Source organism: Tursiops truncatus, chromosome 4 (genome assembly GCF_011762595.2).
Source record: "Tursiops truncatus isolate mTurTru1 chromosome 4, mTurTru1.mat.Y, whole genome shotgun sequence".
Lineage (NCBI taxonomy): Eukaryota > Metazoa > Chordata > Mammalia > Artiodactyla > Delphinidae > Tursiops > Tursiops truncatus.
This window is the reverse complement of record NC_047037.1, coordinates 130,603,194-130,627,208: the sequence shown is the minus strand read 5'-3', so window position 1 is coordinate 130,627,208 and position 24,015 is coordinate 130,603,194. Positions and strand designations below refer to the sequence as shown.

The 24,015-nt window shown below is 40.7% G+C and overlaps 1 protein-coding gene across 10 annotated transcripts in view; it reads left to right on the top strand.

Annotated features, from left to right (window-relative positions):
• Nucleotides 1-24,015, top strand: part of TIAM1 (TIAM Rac1 associated GEF 1) — a 504,950-nt gene that overhangs the window by 409,206 nt on the left and 71,729 nt on the right. For 9 of the 10 annotated variants that reach the window (XM_073804434.1, XM_073804432.1, XM_073804433.1 and 6 more), the window contains 6 exons: nucleotides 5,214-5,360; nucleotides 6,857-6,898; nucleotides 7,900-7,974; nucleotides 10,443-10,613; nucleotides 16,653-16,757; nucleotides 23,924-24,005. In XM_073804434.1, coding sequence (XP_073660535.1) covers nucleotides 5,214-5,360; nucleotides 6,857-6,898; nucleotides 7,900-7,974; nucleotides 10,443-10,613; nucleotides 16,653-16,757; nucleotides 23,924-24,005 — 622 coding nt within the window. The remainder of the gene's footprint in view (nucleotides 1-5,213; nucleotides 5,361-6,856; nucleotides 6,899-7,899; nucleotides 7,975-10,442; nucleotides 10,614-16,652; nucleotides 16,758-23,923; nucleotides 24,006-24,015) is intronic. The other variant, XM_073804436.1, reaches the window with a different exon arrangement.

Below are 24,015 nucleotides of genomic sequence, written 5' to 3'. Positions count from 1 at the left end.
TTTATCAGCCCAACGTACGTAGTTGCTTGGGGAAGAGAATTTTCATCTGACCTCCAGAGCGGCAGGTTGTGTAGTTGTATGTTTGCAATCTGTAATTTCATGTACATGCTAAATTGCGAACAGCTTTATGTGCTTTGGGCCCCTTTCTTCTCAAAAATTGCTATGCGAGTAACATGGTTTTAACCCATCCAAATCGACACCCACTTAAAATGTACCGCACCTTAGCACATTTGCTGTGAAATTAAATGTTAAGTCCTAGGTTCCAGAAACCGCCTTGAAGAACCTTAGCTGTGCTGCTCTTGGCTTGCCGTGTCAGCTGTACCCTGCAATTGAATTCAGAGCTGTAATTCAGTCAGAGCCGTTTGTATTCTTTATAAATAGATTAGCGTCATCATTCAGATAATTGGGGCAGATTTACATTTTTAAAGAAGTCTTAAACAAATTTCTGGAGTTATTAAAACTGGCATCCCGATTTGTTCGACTAATTACAGCTCAGCTCTTGGTCTCCCTGGCTACCACCTCTCCATATAGCTATTAAGTCCTGTTTTTTAGTAGGCATGGATCAAAGTGCTGTGATGAATGAATCTGGCAGTTTTCAGTTTGTGGCTCTCGGTCTGTTTCTGTGAGACCTGGACACCACTTTGTAACTTAGCCAAATCTCAGTTTGCCTGCTCTGCAAAAATATTGGGATACAAATTCTCGTTTACCACACTGAGAATGTCGTAAATCGAGGGAGCATTTTTATTTAGGAAGCTTCTGATGCCCGTGATGTGGCATCAGTATTAATACTAAATCCCAAGCTATCCAGAAGGCTCTTTCCTTCTCCTGGGCTTGGTAGACTTCGGAGAAAATAATTTTGCTGTCTACCTAAAACTTCTATGCCTTTATTATTTTCTTCAAAGCCATTGGAGCTAACCTCTCAGAGACGGGGAAGTAGAAGCCACTGAATTACCCTTCCATAATTTATCTCCAGACCTTCTAATTTCCCCTGTCTCAGTATCTGTGATTTGCATGTACTTTTCTTTTGATGGGCAGGCTATTAAAATCTGACCAGCAGAAGATGGGGGTGGGAGTGTTAGTAACTCTTTTAGGTTTATTTGGTCAGTGATTTTGAAGGAGAATATTTAATTCCATATGTGCCACTCTCTGTTCCTTTGTTCTTTTTTTTTCTTTTTTTCTTTTTTTTTTGCTAGCTGCAACAGTGACATGGTTCTGGGTGTGTATATGTCCTTGCAAACTTCTCTTTTCCGTGAGAGGTTTCAATCAGACAGAACAAGTTAAGCAAGCCTGTTGGGTATCTCTTCCTGTTTGTTGCTCTATCTCCTATAGAAGATCCTGGGCAGGGAATTTTTACTGTCTGATTTATTGGATACTTATTTTTTCCTTCTTTCCTTGTCATTTGACCCCAGAGAATTTTTTTCTCCTGGGGTTGAAACATTCTTCAATTTAGCCTTTGTCCAGACTTTTTTTTTTCTTCCTTCTATTAAGTGGGGAGCATGGGAGGAGGAGGTGTGAGGGCAACAGGGCTAGAGGAGGAGATTTGAGCTACACTTTAAGTACCGTTCACCAGGAGGGCTTCCCATCATGCTCAGTGATTTTTAGTAATTAACTGAAGGGTCCCCGCTGTACTCTTTGAAAGAAGGTTATCATTGTTCTTGTTTGCACAGATGAGCAGAATGATAGAGTAATCAGGTTCCGGCCACAAAGAGAGGCATTGTCTGGGCCAAGATCATTGAGAAACTCTTGAGCTCTTGTCCAGCAGTTCTTTTGCCAGCTTTTTTTCCTCTTCCTCTAAATCCCTTTGCTCATTTTGAGTCATTATTGTCTTGGGAGCAGCAGTAACTTTTGCAGTTTACAAGGCCCCCAACAGTTTAGAGTAGTTACTATAAGAACCTTAAATAAACAGTCCATTTGTTAAACAGACTAAACTAACTGGTCAGCTGGTAACTGAGAGTATTTATGGTTGCTTGCCTTTCTCTTCTGGACTGTGTTTTTCTAAAATTATACACGAAAGAGTTACTGTTTAATTGTTGTGACTGTGGTATGTAGGATATCTGCTTCTGCTTTTCCGTGTTTGTTTAATTATTCATTCAGTCAATAAATAAATGTGAGTGCCTGGCGTATGTCAGTTACTATCCTCTGATTAGGGTTATAGCAGCGAACGACTCCAGAGTTCTTGTCCTATTGGAGCCCATCTTCTTGTGGGAGAGATGATAATAAAGAAATAAACAATCAGGCAGACACAAGAAGTTCAGATATTGATGTGTGCTATCACACACACACACACACACACACACACACACACACACACACACACACACAGGGTCAACCCTTTGTTTCCACGGGTTCTGCATCTGGGGATTCAACCAACCATGGATTGAAAATATTCAAAAAAATAAATTACAAAAAGTTCCAAAGAGCAAATCTTGAATTTGCCCAACTATTTACATAATATTTACATTGTCCTTACAACTATTTACATAGATTTACGTAGTATTAGGTATTATAAGTAACCTAGAGATGACTTGAAGTACACAGGAGATTGTTATGTAGGTCATATGTAAATGCTGTGCCGTTTTATATAAGGGACTTGCGGAGGGGAGGATTTTGGTATCTTCGGGGATCCTGGAACCAATTCCCCATGGATACTGAGGCACAGATGTGTGTGTGTGTTTGGGTATGTGTGTGTGTCTGCCTACATGTGTGTGTATATGTATCTATGTATAAACATGAGACTGCATGTATTTTTTTTCTAGAATTTTTAGCTCTAATACCATTTATACAGTGGTTCTTAGCATCATTTTGTGGTGATAAGCTTAACTGATATTGACATAGTTAGGTGAACATCTATGTGTGTCAGCACATTATCATTTATTCCTTTTATAACCTTTGTTTACCTTTAGCTTAGAAAGTGAAGACAATAGAGAAGAGAAAATGTTTACATATTTAACATAAACACGTGCCCTTTGTTGATTTTGTTCCCTACAACACCTTGAGTGTAATAGTGGGTTAGAACTCTTTCTGGGAGCCCTTTACCACCATTGTCTCGAGTACCACATTTTCACATACCCTGATCTGGGTTTTCTTATGTGCTAAGCTGAGAAAATACAAGACCTCTCAGCTCCCTCCTCTTTTTTGTTTGGGACTAAAACTTTCCCGCTAATACCCTCGTAGAGAAACTGTTCTGATTCCTGGTTTTGATAGATGTGGGGGGTCTTTGCCAATCTACTCATGGGGCTTCCAGGGTGTTTGACCCTGTCAATACTGAAAACCCCAGAAGGGTGTGCCTTGTAACCAACGTGCTGAATGCTGGGGGGGGGGTCCCCTGTGTTACCCAACAGTATTCATCCCTGAGAATGCTGCCAGTTGGCAGCCGTCACACTGGGAGTTGACCGTGTGGGAATCTATGACAAGTAGGTTCCAAGATATATACCTCCAGTGACAAAGAGCAGGCGGGGAAGTTTCAAGTCTAACTCGCAGTACCTCCTGACACTCCCTCTTTTGAAAGGAGAGCCCATGGGTGGCCTATTGAGACCTCCTGGCAGAAGTTCCCTCAAGTTCCTGGGACTTTGCTTACAACCTGTAGTATAAGGCTCAAGCCTGAAGGATTGCCTGGGAAGACGATGTGGAGTCCTCAGAGATCTTGCATGTGCCTGAGTGGCGATCACAGTGGCAGATTTAGTTTGGCATGTTCCCTTCTGCAATATTGAACTATTTATCTGGGTCGCTGGCACCTTGCAAATATCTCAACAGAGTTTAGCTTCCTTTTAAAAAAAAAAATACAATTTTTTTCCCGAAGTTAAAATTTGTTTTAATAAAAAGATGCATACCGTATTTTAAGTGAAAATGACAGAATTGCCAAATACGTTCAGTACATTCCCATTTTTGTAAAACGATTATATAGATATTTGCTTGGAAATAAAGTCTGGAAGGATGTAAGCAAAAAATTAATTGTGGTAGTTTTCATGTTTCGGGAGAGGAGGAAAGTGAAGGATAATGGAAAAACCCCTCCTTTCGAGGACCATTTCTGGAAATTACAAATACAGTAAGTCCCCTACATACAAACGACTTCTGTTCCAAGAGTGCATTCGCAAGTCCAATTTGTTCGGAAGTCCAATGAAGTTAGGCTAGGTACCCAACTAACACGATTGGCTGTATAGCACTGTACAGTAATAGGTTTATAATACTTTTCACACAAATAATGCATAAAAAACAAACACAAAAAATAAAGAAAACATTTTTAATCTTACAGTACAGTACCTCGAAAAGTATAGTAGTACAGTCCAACAGCTGGCATACAGGGGCTGGCATCGAGTGAACAGGCAAGAAGAGTTACGACTGGAGGAGGGAGAGGAGGTGGGAGATGATAGAGCTGAAGGATCCTCAGCAACAGGAGATGGAGGGCAAGCTGCAATTTTACTCACGCCTGACGTTGATGGCTCAGGTCCTGGTTCCTCGCTGGAACCAGATGCACGTTCGCATCTTTGAAAGTTTGCAACTTGAAGGTTCATATATAGGGGACTTAGTGTAACCCTTCTACTTCCCCTTGACCAGAACTTCATCACAAGCCCATGCCCTGCTACAAGGAAAATAAGTTCACTTCGGTCAGCCAGATGGTCAGCTATGTTTGGGGTTTCTCTAAGGCAGAAGGGACATTGATATTGGGGGACAGCTATCACTTGCCTAATAAGGAAAGTGATTTCATGTAATTCTGAGACAACTAAATAGAAGAGATTGGTAAATTTAGATTCAATATGGAATCACAGGAACCAAAATGTGCTGTCTTCACTATTTTTGCTGACACTCAGCCATCATTTTTTGTTAGAGCGAAGAAACAACTCTGTACCATTTGGAGAGAATCTCAAGAAAGTATGGTTAGTTTAACTTGATGCTGGAGTTCAGGGATGTGACCAGAAGGGTATCTAATTCTTGGAAACCTAGCATACATTCCATTACTATTTTACGTATTTTTACTGATGTTTTCAGACAGTGATTGAGTTTGCCAACCTTTCGTTTATATTTTGAATCTAGGAAGGGCCCTCAAAGCCCCTATATGTGTAAGTCATGGATGAAATGCTTTGGGTGGTGGGGTCAGGGTTGGCTGGCATGAGGGGGAAGGGGCTTTTGGAGGGTGGGACTTACAGGACGGCTTGGGGAACAGGTGAGTGGTCTTGACACATCTCTTGTTGATATCCCCTCTTGCCGTTCCTCAGGTGGCTGCTCGCACTGGTGAAACTGGAGTCAGAAGACGTACTCAGGCCATGTCCAGATCTGCCAGCAAGAGGAGGAGCAGGTTTTCTTCTCTTTGGGGTCTGGACACTACCTCCAAAAAGAAGCAGGGACGCCCAAGCATCAATCAGGTAGGTTCCAGGGTGGATGAGAAAGCAAGCGTAGATTGCTCCCACGGACACCTCACTTTGGGGTGTGCATGTGTGTGCATTGTTCCTTGATTGATACTGTTATATCACATCAACTAGCTGACACAAAGAAGTTAGTTGTGCTAGATGCTTTTTTTTTTTTTTTTTTTTTTTTTTGGTACGCGGCCTCTCACTGTCCGGACGCGCAGGCTCAGCGGCCATGGCTCACGGGCCCAGCCGCTCTGCGGCATGTGGGATCTTCCTGGACCAGGGCATGAACCCGTGTCCCCTGCATCGGCAGGCGGCCTCTCAACCACAGCGCCACCAGGGAAGCCCCTAGATGCTTTAAATAGATAACGTATACCCATAACATTGAACTCTGCTATTAGTCTATCACCAAGCTCCAGTCTCCCACCTGCAACCTTTCCAAACCCTGGGTAATTACAGAGGTACTGAAAGTGCACTTCTTCCTGAGTTTTCAGAAGAAAAGCAGGGCCTGATGATGAAGCCAAGTGGGCACCTGAGCAGTCTTTTAAGCTGCCTCTGGCACTGGATCAAAGGCAGCCTCCAGGGGAATCTGATTGTTTCTTTGCCCTTGACTTTTGGGGGTTGACATTAAATGGGCAGTTCTTCTGCCTACTTACATCAGGAACCAGGAATCCGAGAGCGCTCACTCACCACTGTGACTCCCTTCTACTACCCAGGTGCCAGGGCTTGAAGGGGACCTACCTCAGTGCATCATGAGTGGCACCCCCTAGGGTGCTGCATCATTGGGCCTCTGTTAACCAAATGCTCTGGCCTCATAACTTTGACTTTTTTACTAGCTAAGTCCACTTTCCTGCGGGAGTTACTTCTGGGAAACTCTCCATTGTCATTGTCATCCGCCTTCTTTGGCTTTGAGAAACAAGTGGCTCCAGAGCCGCTTCAGATTTTAAGAACTGGAAGAACATAGGTATTTGTCTTTCAGGAGAAGGAGAACGTCCAGTGCATGAGCCGTAGAGGCACTGAGCAGTTTGAGGTCATGACTAGGATTGCCAATTTGACCTATTCACTCTGAGCCCGTAGGCAAAGTGAGAATTCCATTGACTGACTCAATAAAAAAGATCTCATCATTTATTCGACCAGTTCAGCCATTAGTTTACTTAAGAACTGACATTTAAAAAATAAATTAATCGTGAAAGCTGATGTATTACGTCCTTAGCTGACCACCACACTCATTGTTTCCACCTGGAGTGTCTGGACCGTTGGTGGAACTTGCAGGGGACCAGACGAGCAGATGGGAAGAGGCTGAGCGTTCATGCAGTTTGTTCTCTGGTCTTTGGGGAGAGTAGAGCATCATCAAGTTTGCTACCTGGGGTTTTGCTTCTGTGTAAATCCGAAGAAGAAACTGTTTGGAGGAAAGTCAGTATTTCTTCGGAAAAATCGCACGAGACTTGATGCTCTTGGTTAAACCTGCAAAAGGGTGGCATTAACAATCAGCATTTCCCCCCTTGTTTCAGGAGGTGGTGGTGTCCTTTTGTGTGCATCGTTCGGCATTGCAGGTGACTCAGACGGACACTGTAAATACACGTCAGGGTTCGCAGCTGGAAGTTTGGGTTGTATTTCTCTTCTATTGAAAGCCTTAGTTCACTTGTGTGCTTCTACCTTATGGGTGCCCACTTATGTTACAGTCCATTGCTGCTGAAACATATGCCTGAATTTAAATGAATCCAAGAGAATGTTTTAACTTTTTCTTTTAATCAAAGGACCATGTAATGTCTTACAAACAATTCTTGTTATTCTCTCTTACAGTAAGAGTTTAAAAAAACCTCTTACTTAGCCGTAAGTATACCAATAGAAAGTTACTTGTTAATTTAGTACTTTGAAATGGATAAAAATTGTATGTTTCTATATATCTCATTTGCATTGGAGCAAAGACTTTTTCTTAACCATGTATATCATACCGACCGTACACAATCGGTTGAGAGCAAACCTATGAAATTTTCCCATGTGTTTAGGTTTTGACTACCTAGTGGCATTGGTACCCTGATGTGATTTTAGTCATATCTTTAAGTTAGCAGGATTCATTAAATTTCAAAGGATAGACAAGTTTCTATTTTTTAAATAAGAAACTTTTCCTTGGTGTTATGGTAATATAATTATAAACATATGTTCTCAGGTTCTGAGGTAAAAAGTAAACTCATTATTATTGATAAATTTCTGATTAGGTATGTGATGCTGTAGCTGAAATTCTTCACTGTGAATGAATCTGGTTCATTGCATTTGCAGGTTTATTTTCTTTAAATTTAGATGAATTGTCCAGATCTAAAGCCAATTTAAAAAAATTGCCCAAGACGTGGGAAGTGATCTGATATAGATAGAGGGATGATTTTCATGGTCTTTTAGCTAGTACATTATTTTACCTACTTCAGGATTTGATGTAAGAGTATCTGAAACTTCTGTAATGTTTTCTAATAGTCAGGCCTGTTTTCATCCCCCTTCTCATGCTTCATTTGCCCTTTTGCCCAGATTTCTTCTTAAGATGATACTTTTGTGTACGCAGGTGTTCGGTGAGGGAACTGAGGCTGTAAAGAAATCCTTAGAGGGAATATTTGATGACACTGTTCCAGATGGCAAGGTAAAAACAAACACATGTTCCTTTTCCAAAAGTACCACAAATACATCAACACTACACAATGCAGTGGTTTCTTGGGATCCTAAGATTAAGTACACTCAGTATTAAAAACTGAAATGATCGGTCCTTTAAAATTATGTAACAGGTCGAGAAGAGATGGAAAACTTGATAACAGTAAGAATATTCTCCTGCTGACGTAACATTTTCAATAACTATCATTTGAATGTTGAAGTTTCCATGTAGACTATAAGAGGAAATTGTGGGGTACTGGGTAGCAGAATATTTTATGCCATTGTTAATTCCTCTCATATACAACTTTCTTCTCAAGAGGTGAGTTCTTACTGCCCTCCCTCTCTACCCACACATGCTGCTTTTTTCCTTCAATTAATTTCAAAGAACTGTTCTGACAGTTTGTTCTTTAAAAACAAAATGCGTTTGCCTCCCAAGACAAGCGTTCGATTAAAGATGCCCAGACTTGATTCAACCTTGTGCTCGGATTTAAAAGGGTCTTTCCAACTGCTCTGATTGAAAGCCCATAAAGAATATTGATTTTTTTTTTCTAGGCCGCTTTTTTTCAGCCTCTAAATAAATGGACATTCCTTGTTTTAAAGACCCTAATGATGATACAAGCGGCCTCGTTGCTGGGGGCAGTGGGGGGATTCTGGTGTTGATAATGGGACCTTGGTATGATCCTCTGGTTCTTGGACTCAGAATCAATAGGACAGGGTTCAGCTCTCGGTGGCCATGCAGCCGAGCAATGGCTTGCCCCTCGTTCTAGATGGAGCTGAGCCTCCAAAATCAGAGTGTAGTAGGGGAGTTCTGGCTGTTGGGGGGAGGGGGGGTAAGAGTGGCCGTGGACAGGCCTTCTCTCCCTTGGATACCTAAACTACTCCTGGATTATGTCATCGTGGATATAAAGGCTGCTGTCCTTGGAAATACCCATCCACAGCACTCTCTCTGAGCATCTGTCTGTTTCTGATGAAATTAAATTGCTGTTCTTATGTGCAATCCAAGCATAGATGTTTTTGATGTTCATGTAGTCATTTCTGAAGTTAGCTAATTCATCTTGCATACCATTATTAGTGCACTTTTAATTTTCCCCAGGCACACAGATCCTGGAAGCTGCAGAAGTTGTTCCACTGGATTTCTGTGTCGCTTTTTTGTTTTTCCAAGATACCCCTTTATCCTCCTCCTTGGCTGGAATGCCTTGTTCTCAAAGAGCAGGTTAGATGCAAAACTTGGGCCGATGTAGTGCTAAGGGCAGTTATTTTAGGTGGCATGTAAGGACAGAATGGGAAGATTCCAATGATAGTTAATGGGATTTGGGCAAGTTGATTGCGTTCTGACAGTTCCTTCCCTGGGGTTCAGTTTATCTATGAAAGCCACACCATTCAAAGGCAGAGCTGAAATTGTCTTCTCAATTGAATTGAGTTTAGTAGCCTTTACAAAAATCTTTTCCCCATTCTGGGATCTGTTCTTTTTACATATGGAAGTTGTTATGTTACTACTTCTCAGCCTTCGTTTGGAAACTTGTTTCTTCTTATAATTTGCTGATAGTGCCAAGTGTTCAGTAATCTGTAGATATGTATTTACCAATCCGTGGCCTGGATGTAAATGACATATTGAGCATCAGTATTATTTTTCCATTGCTAAAATCTAATGGAATGATTTCTCTGCTTATTTCAGAGAGATTAGGCTCCTAATATTTCATCAATCTGTGGAGCGTTTTTAGCTTTAGCTGTTTAGCTGACTTAGATATAACCCAGCTGCTGAAGGGTATACATAGGACATGGCTCCTCCCACCCTTAGAAACTTGGTGCTACTCCCTGATGTAGAGGATGGAGTGATGGCAACAGCCTAAGAAGGCCAGAAAGCTGGTCTTTGAAGTTCTCTAAGCCTCATCTGGGAAATGAGGCTGTCTCTCTCCCAGAGTTACATCAGATGTCGAATGTGAGCACACAAACGATGCTGCTTGTCAGTAGGTAATGCCAGAACATCATCTTTTCTTTAAAAATTTCTTTGCAGCCTCATGGTTGCCTTTGAAACATATAGCTCACATGGTAGATAGGCTTTGCTGGAGGAATCTCAGCTCTAAATTTAAATGGGTTTGTGGAAGAAATCATGGCAATAAAGCCGAACCGAATGGATAGCCCATTTCTTTCTTCTTTTTTTTTTTTTCCATTTCTTTCTTTCTTCCAATTTTGAAACCCACTCAATCATGCAATGCCCACCCGTGGTTGCCGTGGATCAGGTGCGAGGTCTGTCTCTCTTCTGAGACATCTTTCCTACCTCCAGGAAGCTCCTTTCTCTATAATTTCTTCTTTTCTCGGAGGAGCTCTCTGTCCTTCACCACTGCCGCCACTTCTGCCCTGGGCCCTTTTCATTGGAGTGGATAATTCCTGTGTGCCATCTGGGGATCTAGATCTTGAGAAACTAACTTGCTGCTCTGCTAACTTTATTTCTTATCGTAGAGGGAGAAAGAAATGGTCTTACCCAGCGTCCACCAGCACAACCCTGACTGTGACATTTGGGTCCACGAGTATTTCACTCCGTCCTGGTTCTGTCTGCCAAATAATAAGCCAGTTCTGACAGCCGTCCGGCCAGGGGACACAGCCCGGGACACCCTGGAGCTGATCTGCAAGGTATGAGGCTACTTGGGGTTGCTTTCTTGAGAAGAACAGAATGCAGCGGAGGAATCCATGAACACTCAGAAGCGTGTGGCAGGGGAGGGTACTTTCAAGAACATCTCCATTTCATTTCAGAGCAGCTTTGGATTTCTTTGTGATAATATGCCTAATAAGTGGAAGTGAATTCTTCAGCGCTGGGAGGAGAGGGATTCTTTTAAGTAGCCTCTTTCAACATGTGTACTCGATAGATTTGTGATAAGCGTCTTCCATGCTCATTGCACAAGGTTTAGAGAATTCAGGTAAAGGACAAAGCAGAAAATTAAGGCACCCTTGCTTTACAATTCAGAGATCACCTCAGTGAACATTTTGGCATCACATTATGTGCACTATTTGTAACCTGTTCTTTTGACAGTAACTCATACACGGGCATCTCTAGGGTAGGGAAAAACTGAAATAATAAATATAAATTTGACCTCCATGATGAGAAATTCCTCTTCCTAGGAACACACAATTAGCCTCTTTTGTTTTTTAGAGACAAATGATTGAGCTCACTTCCTCTGTTTTTACCTTACGCTGTAGAAACTTCTTGATCTTTTTCAAGGTAATCCCTGTTTCTTTTTTTTTTTTTTTTCTCCCTCCCTGAAGGACAGGTGGATGAATTGGATTGCCTTGAGTGAGGGAAGGGAAAGAGGAAAGAAAGGAGCTTTCCTAACATGCCTGCTTTTCTTTTACATAATTAATAGCATTAATAGTCTTATTTAGTAGTCATATCAAGTCTGGGCAAGAACGATACGTCCCCATTGTACAGATGGAGAAGGCCAGGCTCAGAGAGCCTTAGTTCCTTGCCTGAGTTCACATCACAGTCATAATCACTTGCAAAGGAGGTTTTGAATCCATATCTGGCTGTTCCAAACTTAGATGTATCCCTTTGTGCCAAGTGGATGGTCACAAGAACTGTCAGGAGTCAGGAAGGATGGTCCGTAAGGGGTGGAAGAATCTAGAATATATTCTTAGGAGAGTGAAATGGTCTTCTCTGAGGCCACTAAAGGGAAAGTGGAAACCTTTTCTGTCATCATTTTATCCTAGAAGAAGCTGGATGAATACAGTGGTATTTTTGGACCTCCTCATTCAACACAGTGGTTTATAAATGTGGAATAACTTTCACTACCTCAGTTCTATAATTCTGCAATCAGCAATTTTTGTACTTAAAAAAATAAATCACTAGGGCTTTGATAAAGGAAAAATATGGCTTCATATGAAGGGGAAATGGAACACTCTGGCTCAGATAAGCCTGTTGGATTGTCTTCTGTGGAGGAAAAGTAGAAGGACCATTTGTTTCAGGACAAAGCTACAATCAGCTCCCACATGGGTGTTAAAAATAAATGATGCACTCTTGCATGCTTTGACTCCTTCAAGTACACGAATTCTAGCTTTTTAAAGATAATGGTATTTCTGTTCACATTTTTCATTTTAATTACTTAACAAAATTGGTCTATTGAGGATTTCTGCATTCTTTTATTTATAGATTAGCACGATTCTTTAGAGACCCATTAATATTCTGCAGAGCTGTGGGAAGTATTCTCAGAACTGCAGCTGAAGGTGTCAGAAGTAGGACTCTGGGCTTTTTGTATAAGCCAGACTCTGGAGGGTCCTTCCAAGGAGTTGCCTTGCTTTGGAGCCTCCTGTGTACATTGGCTTTAGACTCCATCAGATATCAGAGGGTAGGTCAGAGTTCAGCAATAAACATTGATTGGTGGAAAATTGAACAGTGACTGGGGAAAAGAGTGATTTTAGGTACTTCTCAAGCTTTTGCTTAGATAGAAACTAAGGGAATCAGGGAGGAATAATACTGTCGTGGCCACTTAGAGACCATCTTTAGATAATGAGTTAGACCAGTTCCCCTGTAAAGGGTTTATTTCTGTCACTTGACAGGGTTTTTAATGGCATCATGACGACACACATGCCTTTCTCTAACAAGAGAAGGTCATCCCACTCAGTTTTTCTTGAATCCTCAGGTTTTTTCCCCCAAAACATAGAAGAAAATAAGGTGTGGAACAAGCTTACATCTCTTGAGTTTAAAAACAGAAAAATTTTGTGTGCACTTTAAGAAACTGATGGTCTCCAGAAAAGCACCTGTGTAGGATAAATTATATAGTGTGCTTGGAGCCAGGCACCTTCTAAAGCTTGCTGCTTCGGAAAACACTTCATTGTAATTAGTGGAGCCGATTTTATTCTTCAGAGGGAAAGAGATAATGGGGAAAACAGTGCCACATGTTATTAATGATCTGATTAATGTTGAGTGATTTTTTTTTTTCTCTTGGAGGAGGGACTGAAAACAACGGTGATTGTCAGAATGTCTGTCTTTTATTTCTTTATTGTCGTTCTCAACTTTGGTGATGGGTGCTTTCTCTAATATTTAATAATCAATCTTTTTCTTCTGTCTCTTGCATTCAGCCATTCTCTTTCCTATTCTGTCTGATCCACATCATTTCACATCAGTTTGTCATCTGCCATCCGAGCACCAGTCAAGTTCTGGTACAGTAACTGTTTCAAGATCTACATTTCATGTGCAATTCATGTTATGAGTGTTATGAAAGTGATAGTTGCTAAATATAGCAGGTAACCGTGTTAGCCTGTGGGTTGTGGACATGTTCTGATCATTGCAATTACTAAAATAATTGCAAAGAAATTCATTTATTCATACTTGTTATTATTCACGTGTGACCATTGGTATTTATTTCATGGCTTCACTCTGTAGACCTATGGCCTTGGATATTCTAATAACCATGGACATTAAAAACAATAAAAATCACCTCGAAGGGGAGGATAAGTCTCTTTGGAAATTCTGCAGTAGCACTTTGTGTGTGTGTGTGTGTGTGTGCGCGCATGTGTGTGTGCGTGCGTGCGTGCGTGCACGTGTGGATCTCTGGATGTCCTAACTGCATGCGTTTATGTTTCCTGAAGAAGTTTGATTGAAATGGAAGAATATGAGGAGACATGGAAGAACAAAACATTGGTGGATTTCAAGATCGTGTTATTCTCTGTTTTAATGGACTCAAACTATTTGTTGAAAAGACCTACATTATGTTTTGTTGTTTCATCCTTTGAAGGAGTCATAGGAAGATGAAAAATTTTTAAAACATGCCAACTAAACAAATAATATTTGTCTTATGGTATGATTTGGGACTGCATTGTCTCAAAATGAATCAAATGCTTTCTACGTAACTTAATGAACACTGGAAAACAAATTTGGACCATTGAAGTTGTTTTCCCAGCTGAATTTCTCTTACGTTGTAATTGAACATTTTACAAGTGTAAAGCAGGCCAAATCGTTAGAATTACTATCTTAAAATATTCATTAATATTTGGAATTTTTTCTTGCACATAGATGTATTGTGAACATGGTAAGTTGTTAAACCTGCCTTGATACTGACTTGTAAATATTGGAGGAGCATGAAATTCTTGAGAGTTCTGATGATCTGATTTAGTTAATTCATTACGATTTTCCCTTTATGTTAGACCAGCCATGACTAATGGGGGCTCATAATTGAGAAACATTTACCAAAATGATAAGACACATGGGTATGTTGATCCAAAGTCCCATTTTTAAGGTAACTATTTACTGACCAAACCACGGGCTCTTGGGTTACAAATAAGATCATTATAATTGTTATGTTGGTTACATGTGCTCATTTTTATTTTTCGAAGTTATCAAGACATTATTGTAACTTAAGGAAGTTTGAAAAATACGGTGGTGGAGGGGAAGACGGCCAGAGCCACCCTTATTCCTGTTGCTCTGTTCTCTTTGCTTTGTTAAACACTTCAAGGTGTCGGCCGTTATTTGGCGTTCTCTGTGTATCTGTATAAATGTTTTCAGCGTGGTAGCATTTAAGGAATGATGTCTCCATCAGGACCACCTTAAGACGTGGCACCAAACATCTCTCTTTCACACTGAGGTTTCGGGAGCCCGAAGCTTCTTAGGTGAGGTGGCTATTATGGTCTGGTTTCCAGAAGACTGTCTAAGTGGCAGCCCCATTGGGAGTGTCTACAAAGTGTTGATTAATGATGACGATAAAGTTTCCGGGTGGATTTGTTCCTGTTGACCAAGACGCCATGAAGTTTCATTTCTCTTTCCCTCCCACCTCAGTTGGAAACAGATGGTGAACCAAAATATTTTGCTTCTAATTAAAGATTTCAGTGGGGATCTAGGTCAGTGGGAAGCATTTGCAGCTTTTATCTCTGTGAGGGAAACTTTTCTTGCTTATCGTAGCACCCTGAGTATTATTAATTTGTTGTTTGTCTCAGCGGCTCTTTGACAAGCAGTAGGTAGCACACTTTGAAACTTCCCTGCTTTTGCTTCCCTGGCTTACCCACCCACCCTGGTTATTTGACATCAATGATCTGGGTCTGGCAGACACTGAGCGTTTGATTTTCAGTACCGACAGCGGAAACCCGAAAGCCAGGTGCAAGGAAGGTGCTGCCTCAGTGGTGCCTGTGTTCAGACGGTGGGCTTCAGACTATCACGTTACTCAGAAAAGGATACACGTTGGAGGTTCCCGAGAATCACTATAGAAAACTTCTTTATCATTCTGCTAGGCGTTTAGAACAAACTCACTTCTACTTTCCATAGCCATGCTTTTCTCTAGTGCAGGATCCCTGTCTTGCATGTGTGTTTAATTACGAGGCAAAGTCATCACTGTCGCCAGCTCCCATGTTCTGCAGGCCCCTTCCCACACTCCTGAAGACTGCTTCACGCGGTATCTGGCACACTTCAGAATTAGTTAGGTGTAATTGAATGACTATTATTGGAATAATTATTAGAATGTTCTTAGCTTGGCTTTAAAATTTGGGGCCGGGGGGAAGAAGGTAAACAGAAAGAGCATTAAACCAGTGAAAAATTAACTTCGCTTATTTTGAAATAATTCTCATCAGTTGAGCTTTTGGTGTGAAGAGATTTTATATTGATGAAAAATTTCAAATTTACAAAGAGTAGGCAATAATGTAATAAACTTCTGTGTCACCATCACCAAGGTTCTATAATATCAAATTATGTTTCTCCATTGACTAACTCACTCCCACCCCCTGCTCTGAATGATTTTGGAAGCAGATTCCAGACATCATATCTTTACTAGTACTTCAGGATAAATCTCTAAAAGATAAGGATGCTTTAAAAAAAGACTTGATGGAAACATTTTCTCTCTAGCAATACATTTTCATGTAACTTGCATGTAACTTTTGAAGAGCATTTTTTTCTTTTTTCCTCTGCATCTTCTTGAATGTGAATTGAGGATGTTAGTTATAAAACCATGTTTCCACTGTTGCCTTTTCCACAAAGTTAATTCACGAATGACTTTCTAGATGGAAAAAAGTCATTTGACCCATCCTGAGCAGTGGAGAAGGCCTGGAAATTTCAATCCTTAACTGCTTCAGAATTGTTTTCTTTGGGCAAGTCATTCATTGTGTTTCCAAAGTTGGACACGTGCCTGTCTTCGCTGCCCCCGGAGGGAGTCTCACTCTGGGTGTATATAAATAAGACTGAAATCCAAATGCCTTGTCTATACACCAACTCACTTGCAAATGAACTGTGAACAACTGTCCCAGTGTCCCCATGTGGTTAAAAAAATAAGTTTGCCTGGGCACAGATTTCTTCTGTCACTGTAAATCCTTCCTTGCCTTTCTTGTCACTTTTCTTCTCCAATCACCTTTGTATGTTGGAAATTATGTTTAAAGGCCTTTTGGGTCCGATAGGTTTTCTTGCAAACCCAGTGTTAAAGAGCGTAATGGATGAGATAAGCAGAAGTGAAGATGTGACTTTTTTGTTTCCATTGATCATAAGATACCCGTGGGATATTATTAATATATTCAATGAAAATTAAAGTTTGGTTTTGGGTGTAAACCTTTTAAGAAGTATAGAAATTTTACACCTCCCTTCAGTAGCAAATCACCATTATTCTCAGGAATAGATGACAGTACATCAGTGGAAAACTAATTATGTCTATTTACTATTGAAAAGACATTTTCTCTTCTCCTCTTTTTTTTTTGTTTTGGTCCCAGGCACATAGACTGGATCATTCTGCTCATTACCTGCGCCTGAAATTTCTAATAGAAAACAAAATGCAACACTACGTGCCAAAGCCCGAGGAGGACATTTATGAGCTGGTAATGTTTATGTCTGTTGTCCAAGTACATTCTGTAGGAGATTATTTTTAAATTATATGTGTGCTCATGCTAATTGTGGTTGGTGGAGTGGAACAAATTCTAAAATAAATGAGCCTTATTCAGCGCTCTTAAGTTTGTGGAGATGGCCTTACATATCACAATATTTTTGCAGAGTGAAAATGCCACCTTAGTTTATGTGGGGAACGATGCTGTGCTATCATGAAAAAGTGAAATCCAGAACTGACTCTCAGATAGAATTTTAGTTATTATGCCTAGCTTTCGTTGTAGCTTTGACAGGCTTATGTTTTAAATGGGTGACTCAAAGGTGAGCTGGCTGTTGTCAGATAAAAAGTACTAACTCCAATTTTGTATGACTTCTCCCTGCATGTTGAAATTGATGGGTCAAATCCTGTTGGGTGAAAAAGCTGCCATCTAATTATGTGTCCTGGCCTTTTGGAATTGTATTTATTATAGAGATTCTTGGGCACACTTATGTGGGTTTGAGTTTCATTATGGGACTTGGGTTCTGAACTGTATCTGGATTTTTATATTGACTCTGTTGCTTACTAATTATGTGGTCTTGGCAAAAAAAAAAAAAAAAATGAGGTGATAATACTTTCTAGGATTTCGCAAAGATTAGAGATAACGGTTCACATAGTAGATGCTCAATAAATGGTTGTCATGGTAACATGGCAAAATAATGACAAGTTCCTTTTTCGTTAGCCAAAGGGTGCTTTTTTCAGTTCCAGGAAAGAAACATTTTGGGAGCAAGGCCCCCTCTCTTGGAGTTTGTTCTTCTTTCTCTGCACTTAGTCATTCCTCTGGGGGCCACCGAGCTTCTTGCCATGGATCTGTGAATGATAACAGTATGACTTCAGACAGGCTTTCACCACAGAAAACAGAACTGAAAATTGAAACCCGAATAGTCTCTTTTTGAAAAGGGGAAGCGTGATTTAAAATTTAGTATATTTAGTAGGGAATTTTGTTTCTAATCAATTTTTTTTGAGGTTTACTTTCTCTGCAATAAAGCATCAATTTTGAGCACACAATTTCATGAGTTTTGGCAAATGTATACAGACAGTGGTGTTTCCAGCATTACAGTCATAATTTAGAACTGCGGTCCCCAACCTTTTTGGCACCAGGGACAATTGTTTCGTGGAAGACAGTTTTTCCACAGACCGGGGGGTGGGGGGTGGTTTGGGGATGATTCAAGCGCATTACATTTATTGTGCACTTTATTATTATTACATTGTAGTATATAATGAAATAATTATACAACTCACCATAATGCAGCATCAGTGGGAGCCCTGAACTTGTTTTCCTGCAACTAGATGGTCCTATCTGGGGGTGATGGGAGACAGTGACACCTGAAGTGTGTTGCTTATGTCTAGTCTACTCCGTAAGATGCAGCTTAATTGTCACTTGTCAGTCACTGATAGGGTTTTGATATGAGTCTGCAAGCAATTGATTTATTATGGTCTCTGTGGAGTCAAACCTCTCTGCTAATGATAATCTGTATTTGCAGCCGCTCCCCAGTGCTAGCATCACCACCTCGGCTCCACCTCAGATCATCAGGCATTAGATTCTCATAAGGAGCGTGCAACCTAGACCCCTCGCATGTGCAATTCACAGTAGGGTTCACGCTCCTATGAGGATCTAATGCCACCGCGGACCTGACAGGAGGCAGAGTTCAGGCGGCAATGCGAGTGATGGGGAGCGGCTCTAAATACAGATGAAGCTTTGCTTGCTCGCCTGCTGTTCACCTCCTGCTGTGTGGCCCGGTTCCTAACAGGCTCCTGTTCCGTGGCCCGGGGGTTGGGGACCTCTGATTTAGAACACTTCTGTCATCTTAAAAACTTCCCTCATGTCCCTCTAAGTGTTTTCAATGAAATATAAGAGAGGGTGTGCTTTTATACACTCTTATCATGTCACGAAATAGAAGAACGAAATAACCATTTTCAACCATCGCTTAAATCACTAAGTTTAACACAGAGGAGGGTACTTTTAACAGTGGCTGATTTATTTTTTTCTCTGACATGGGGAAAGCCCTGACTCTGTGCTCCGTGAGTAGAGGAGAGAAAGCCCTTTTTCTTACTTAAGAAAGAAAAGTGCTTTGCCGGTAACACTGGAACAGCTATTAGGCCATATATTTTGCATTTCAGAGTTAATGAATCTTTTGTGTCGTAAATGACAGGGGTCATGCCTAAGCAACTTCCATGTCCTTCATATCTTACACACAGTACATGCTTAAGACATACCTTATGAAATTATATTGACTCTTTTATTATTTTTAAGTTTTGGCCATTTTGCGGTCTCATCCAGTATAGGAGACTAAGGTGTGCCACACTTACTCTGTATCTACACTGCTATATATATATATTATAATTACAATTATTTAAAAAAAGAATCCAAAATACAGAGAGATTATGGTATTCTTTCTTGCCCTGTTACAGAAGGTCTCCAGCTCTGAGATTCCTGAGGAAGTAAACAGTACTCACTTTACTGTTCAGATTGTGAGTGAGTATTGCTCACGGGCACCTCTGTCTTTACCAAGATTTTAAACTCTTTTGTTCTTAGGATATCTTTGGCAGCCTGGTAAAGCCTCTAGGTCCCATATCAGAATAATGTTTTCAATTGCATGAAATATATAGAATACATAGGATTACCTATGGCCTAATTGTGTTGAAATAGTCATCAAAACTATTTTTAAAATTATAGATAATATACGTGCTTACTTATTAGCTCATTAAATAACAAGACCCAGCGTAGGTCTAACACCTGCCACTGTTTTGAAGTAGTGATGAGCATAACTGGTATTTTGAGATCCTGGCAGCAACTAGAATATGGTATAAAAATACTGTGATTTCTGTTTCTGACAAGGTCGCAGGCATTGCTCGTATTGCCGTGTTTGTTGCCTCCATTCATTTATAATTGAAGGAAATGCTAAGTCTCAGTTACAGGTTAGGGAATATAAAAATTTCAGGCTTTTTCACTATCCCAGTTCACAGACCCCTTGAATTCTATCCATACATCCATGGTTTCCAATCCGTGCTTTCGGCCATTAAGCTGGTATGAAATGTCATTCCAGGGCAGGGGGTTTCTGAACACACAGTGTTCTTGGATGCCTTTTGAGATTTTACAGGTATTGGATTTATTGTCCCTTACTGAACAAGTATCGGGCCACTTATGGCTAATTGGTTTCCATAACCCACCCCCATTTTATTTTATTTTATTTTATTTTTAATTTATTTTTTTTTTGCAGTATGCGTGCCTCTCACTGTTGTGGCCTCTCCCGTTGCGGAGCACGGGCTCCGGACGCGCAGGCTCAGCTGCCATGGCTCACGGGCCCAGCCGCTCCGCGGCATGTGGGATCCTCACGGACCGGGGCACGAACCCGTGTCCCCCGCATCGGCAGGCGGACTCTCAACCACTGCGCCACCAGGGAAGCCCCTCCATTTTATTTTTGATGGACTAGGGAAGCTCACACATGTTTGAAGTCCTGTCCTGAAAAATGACTCCTTCATAGATGACTGTCCCAAAACATTTTATTCTCTGCTACTGTTTTGTCAAGTATTCTTGAGTAGTAAGGTCAATAGTTATTAGCGAAAGTGTGTACTACATTTTAAAGATCTTTTTGGAGGGTCTGGTGCATTTATTTGGTGGGGCTGGGGATTCTTTTGCTTATGAAAGACCATGAATAGTTAGTTTTCTACTTATCTGCTTTGCTAATATAAGTAATACCCGTTTGGCTACTTTTTCATGATCAGTTGGTTATTGGGTCCAATCTGTAGAATGATAATGAATATGGAGGCACTGGGTTTTTTGAAAACCCACATTAAATATGTTTTTCTTAAAGTGACAGGTGGGAATAAAGAGTTTGCAGAAACACTGATTGATTGATTGATTCATTCATCCCGCAAATATTTATTTAGTGTTTATTGTGTTCCTGGCACCATGCTAGCTGTTCTAGGCACTGAGATACACAGAAAAATCTCTACTCTTCGTGGAAAATACATTCACGTTTGTGGATACAGATATAAAAACATGTAAATATTTTTAACAAAGACAAATAAATGTGTAATATTTCCCGGGATGTCAAGAGCGGGGAAAGAAAACGTTAGGACAAACAGATAGAGAAAGATAGACATCTAAAAGCGATTGCGCTGCTCCTTTAGGTGTGATGTTTGAATAGCGTGGTGAGTGAGGTGAGAACGTGAGTCATAGAGGTATTTTGGAGGAAAGTGTTCTAGGCTCAGGAAACAAAGCTGGGTAAGGCCTGGCAAGGGGAGGGGGGTGATAGTAGAGGTAGTTTACTCATGTTTGAGGAGGATCAGTGAGGAGGGTAAGTGAGGGAGTGGTAGGGAGAGGGAAGGCGGGGTGGGGAGGGGTTTGGATGCACAAGGAGGGAGGATGCAGAAGAGTGACCAGGAGGGCTTGTAGGGCCCAGGTGAGAAGGGAAATCCCCAGAGAGGAAGGGCATTATTTGACTCCTGTCTTAATAGGCTCGCTGTGGCTACTGTGTGGCCCATGAACCTTAGGGCCTTAGGGAAAAGGCTGGGAGAGCAGGCAGGAGGCTAGTGAGCTGTTGTTCAGGCCATGGGTGATGGTCGCTTGGACCAGGCACGCCAAGGAGACCTGGTAGGAAATGAATGTGATTTCGTGATAATTCAAGCGCCAGGGTAATCAGATTGTTTCTTAACGTCTGATGGTGTTTAATCTGCTTTTTGAAAAGAGGGAAAACATGCAGCATCACTGATTTAATAAAAATAAAGGGGTCTTCCCTGGTGGCGCAGTGGTTAAGAATCCACCTGCCAATGCAGGGGACACGGGTTCGAGCCCTGGTCCGGGAAAGATCCCACATGCCGCGGAGCAACTAAGCCCGGGCACCACAACTACTGAGCCTGTGCTCTAGAGCCCGTGAGCCACGACTACTGAGCCCCCCACGCACCTAGAGCCCCTGTTCTGCAACAGGGTAAGCCACCGCAACAAGAAGCCCGCACACCGCAGCAAAGAGTGGCCCCCTCTCGCCGCAACTAGAGAAAGCCTGCGTGCAGCAATGAAGACCCAACACAGCCATAAATAAATTTAATAAATAAATGGAATGTGTGTGATACTTCTTTGCTAAAGATACATTTAAAGCTACGAAATTTCTGGTTTCAGATATTATGACTGCATCGAAAATATATTTTAAAGTGCAGCTCCTTCTTGAAATTTTACAGGTTTTAGAGATTTTTATCAAACCCAATTTTAGTCCAGCCAGCCTAAGGACAGTGGTCAAGGGCCCTGTCTATATTATACTAAGTTATTGTCTGAAACTGGTAAAAAACACAAAGACTTTCACCCCAATTACAAAGAAGAGAGGAGGTAATATTATAAACAAATAGCAAAGCTTATTTACAAAGCTAAATTCCCACGGGATCTATGGACAACCATTTGGAATTTTCCAGAGATGATTAGAACAAACGGTGATATACTGCCACCTAGGGGGAGAGTTTGGCTCTCAAGGAAATTGAAAAAACTAAGGTTCAAAGTAAGTCGAAGTGAATACATTTCATAACATTTTATTGAGCATTCCATGACATTACAAAATAATCATGAAATTGATTATATTTGGTATGTATAGTTTTGGTGACTGTAATTTTCTGAACTAAAGATCAGTAGATCTAATAGAACTGATTTCCTCTAACTTCAGAATGCATTGGTTTGAAACTTCTTCTGAAGTATAGAAAGAAAACCACATAAAGTTATGCCCTCAACATGAAGTTACGCATTTGGTGGAAGTGGCATTAAATTAGGGAGTTCTAGAGGATCTAGGCCGTTGGGTCAATGTTCCCAGCCCCTGCCCCACCCCTTGGCTTTCTAGTATTACAGCAGCCCGTTTTCCAGACTCCTGAATCCTAAATATTCTGCTCACTTCTCCCACCTGTCAACTGCCCTAAGAAAGTGAAGAGAAAGAAACCTGCACTTTTTTCATACTTGTCTGAACAAAATTATTTCTGGACAAATGACTGAGATGGGGGCAAGTTTAAATAATCACCGAGACTTCTCTTTAATGCTAAAGGACAGTTCTCTGTTATTGACTTTGGCTCAAAATAGATTTTCATTTTGAAATTAAATGACAAATTTTAAGTTCTATATGAGCGTTTGACACGTCAATATGTTTTGGAATTTCTATCATAAAGTTTGGAAGTGGTCTTTGGCTTACTTACTGAAGAAGTAAGGTTTGGTACCCTTTACTGTGGTACCCCTGAGTCCCACTAGGAAACAGTCTGGGAGGCATTATAGTGTAATGGGGAGAACTTCAGGGCTGGAGCAAGTGAGACCTGGGTTCAAATCCCAGCTCTGCCCAGGCTGGCCTTTTGACCTTAGGAAAGTACTTTCTCTGTAGCCTTTTTCTCGTCATTTGTAAAATGGGGATCACATTTGTCTCATAGAGAGCATGTGAGGGGCAGGAACACATGGTAAAACCTTCATAAGTTACTGTCCATGATGATGCTAGGTCCAGACATCTAAGCATGAAGTATAAATTAAATTAATTGAAATAAAGTTTCTCTGTGAACTGCCAGTTTCTCTTATTTTTTTTCCCATGTTTTCTTGGGTTTCTGAGAGAGGTGATTGATTTATGTACTTCAGTTTTTTCAGTAATTTGGTATAATCTAATGGCTAAAAGAGAATATTGTCATTTATATAATCTGTCATCTGTTTTACTGCTATAATTTTTCTCTGCATATTTGTACTCTTGTGGACTTTTTGAGCCAAAATGGTATATGAACAGAAGAGAATGGAAGCACAGAGATTTCTCCTCTTCCTACGGATCCCATATCAAGATCTTTATAACCTCTTCTTGATGTTAATAATTTTTTCCCCAGTACTGAAGATTTTCGATTACCTTAGCATTCTTTTTCAGATGTGTGATAGATAATAGGGTGGGAAAAGACATTACAGAGTGATGTCAAGGAATTATTTAGAAACTGGAACTAGAGCTAAATCTGGGAATGTGAGTTATAAGTTTCCACTTTGAGTCTTAATGGGGTCAGTTCAAGAAAGATACTAGGATGTGATGAGAATTGGATTTCAAATTCTGAAAAAATAGATTTACAAATTGATGACTATTTCTAAGTTATTTTTAATGAAGTCTTAATTAGGCTTCTCTTTGTCATTTTCAGCTGTACAAAGAAATTGAAATTTGTCCAAAAGTCACTCAGAACATCCAGATTGAGAAGTCAGATACAGCCGGTGATAATTACGGTATGTTTCC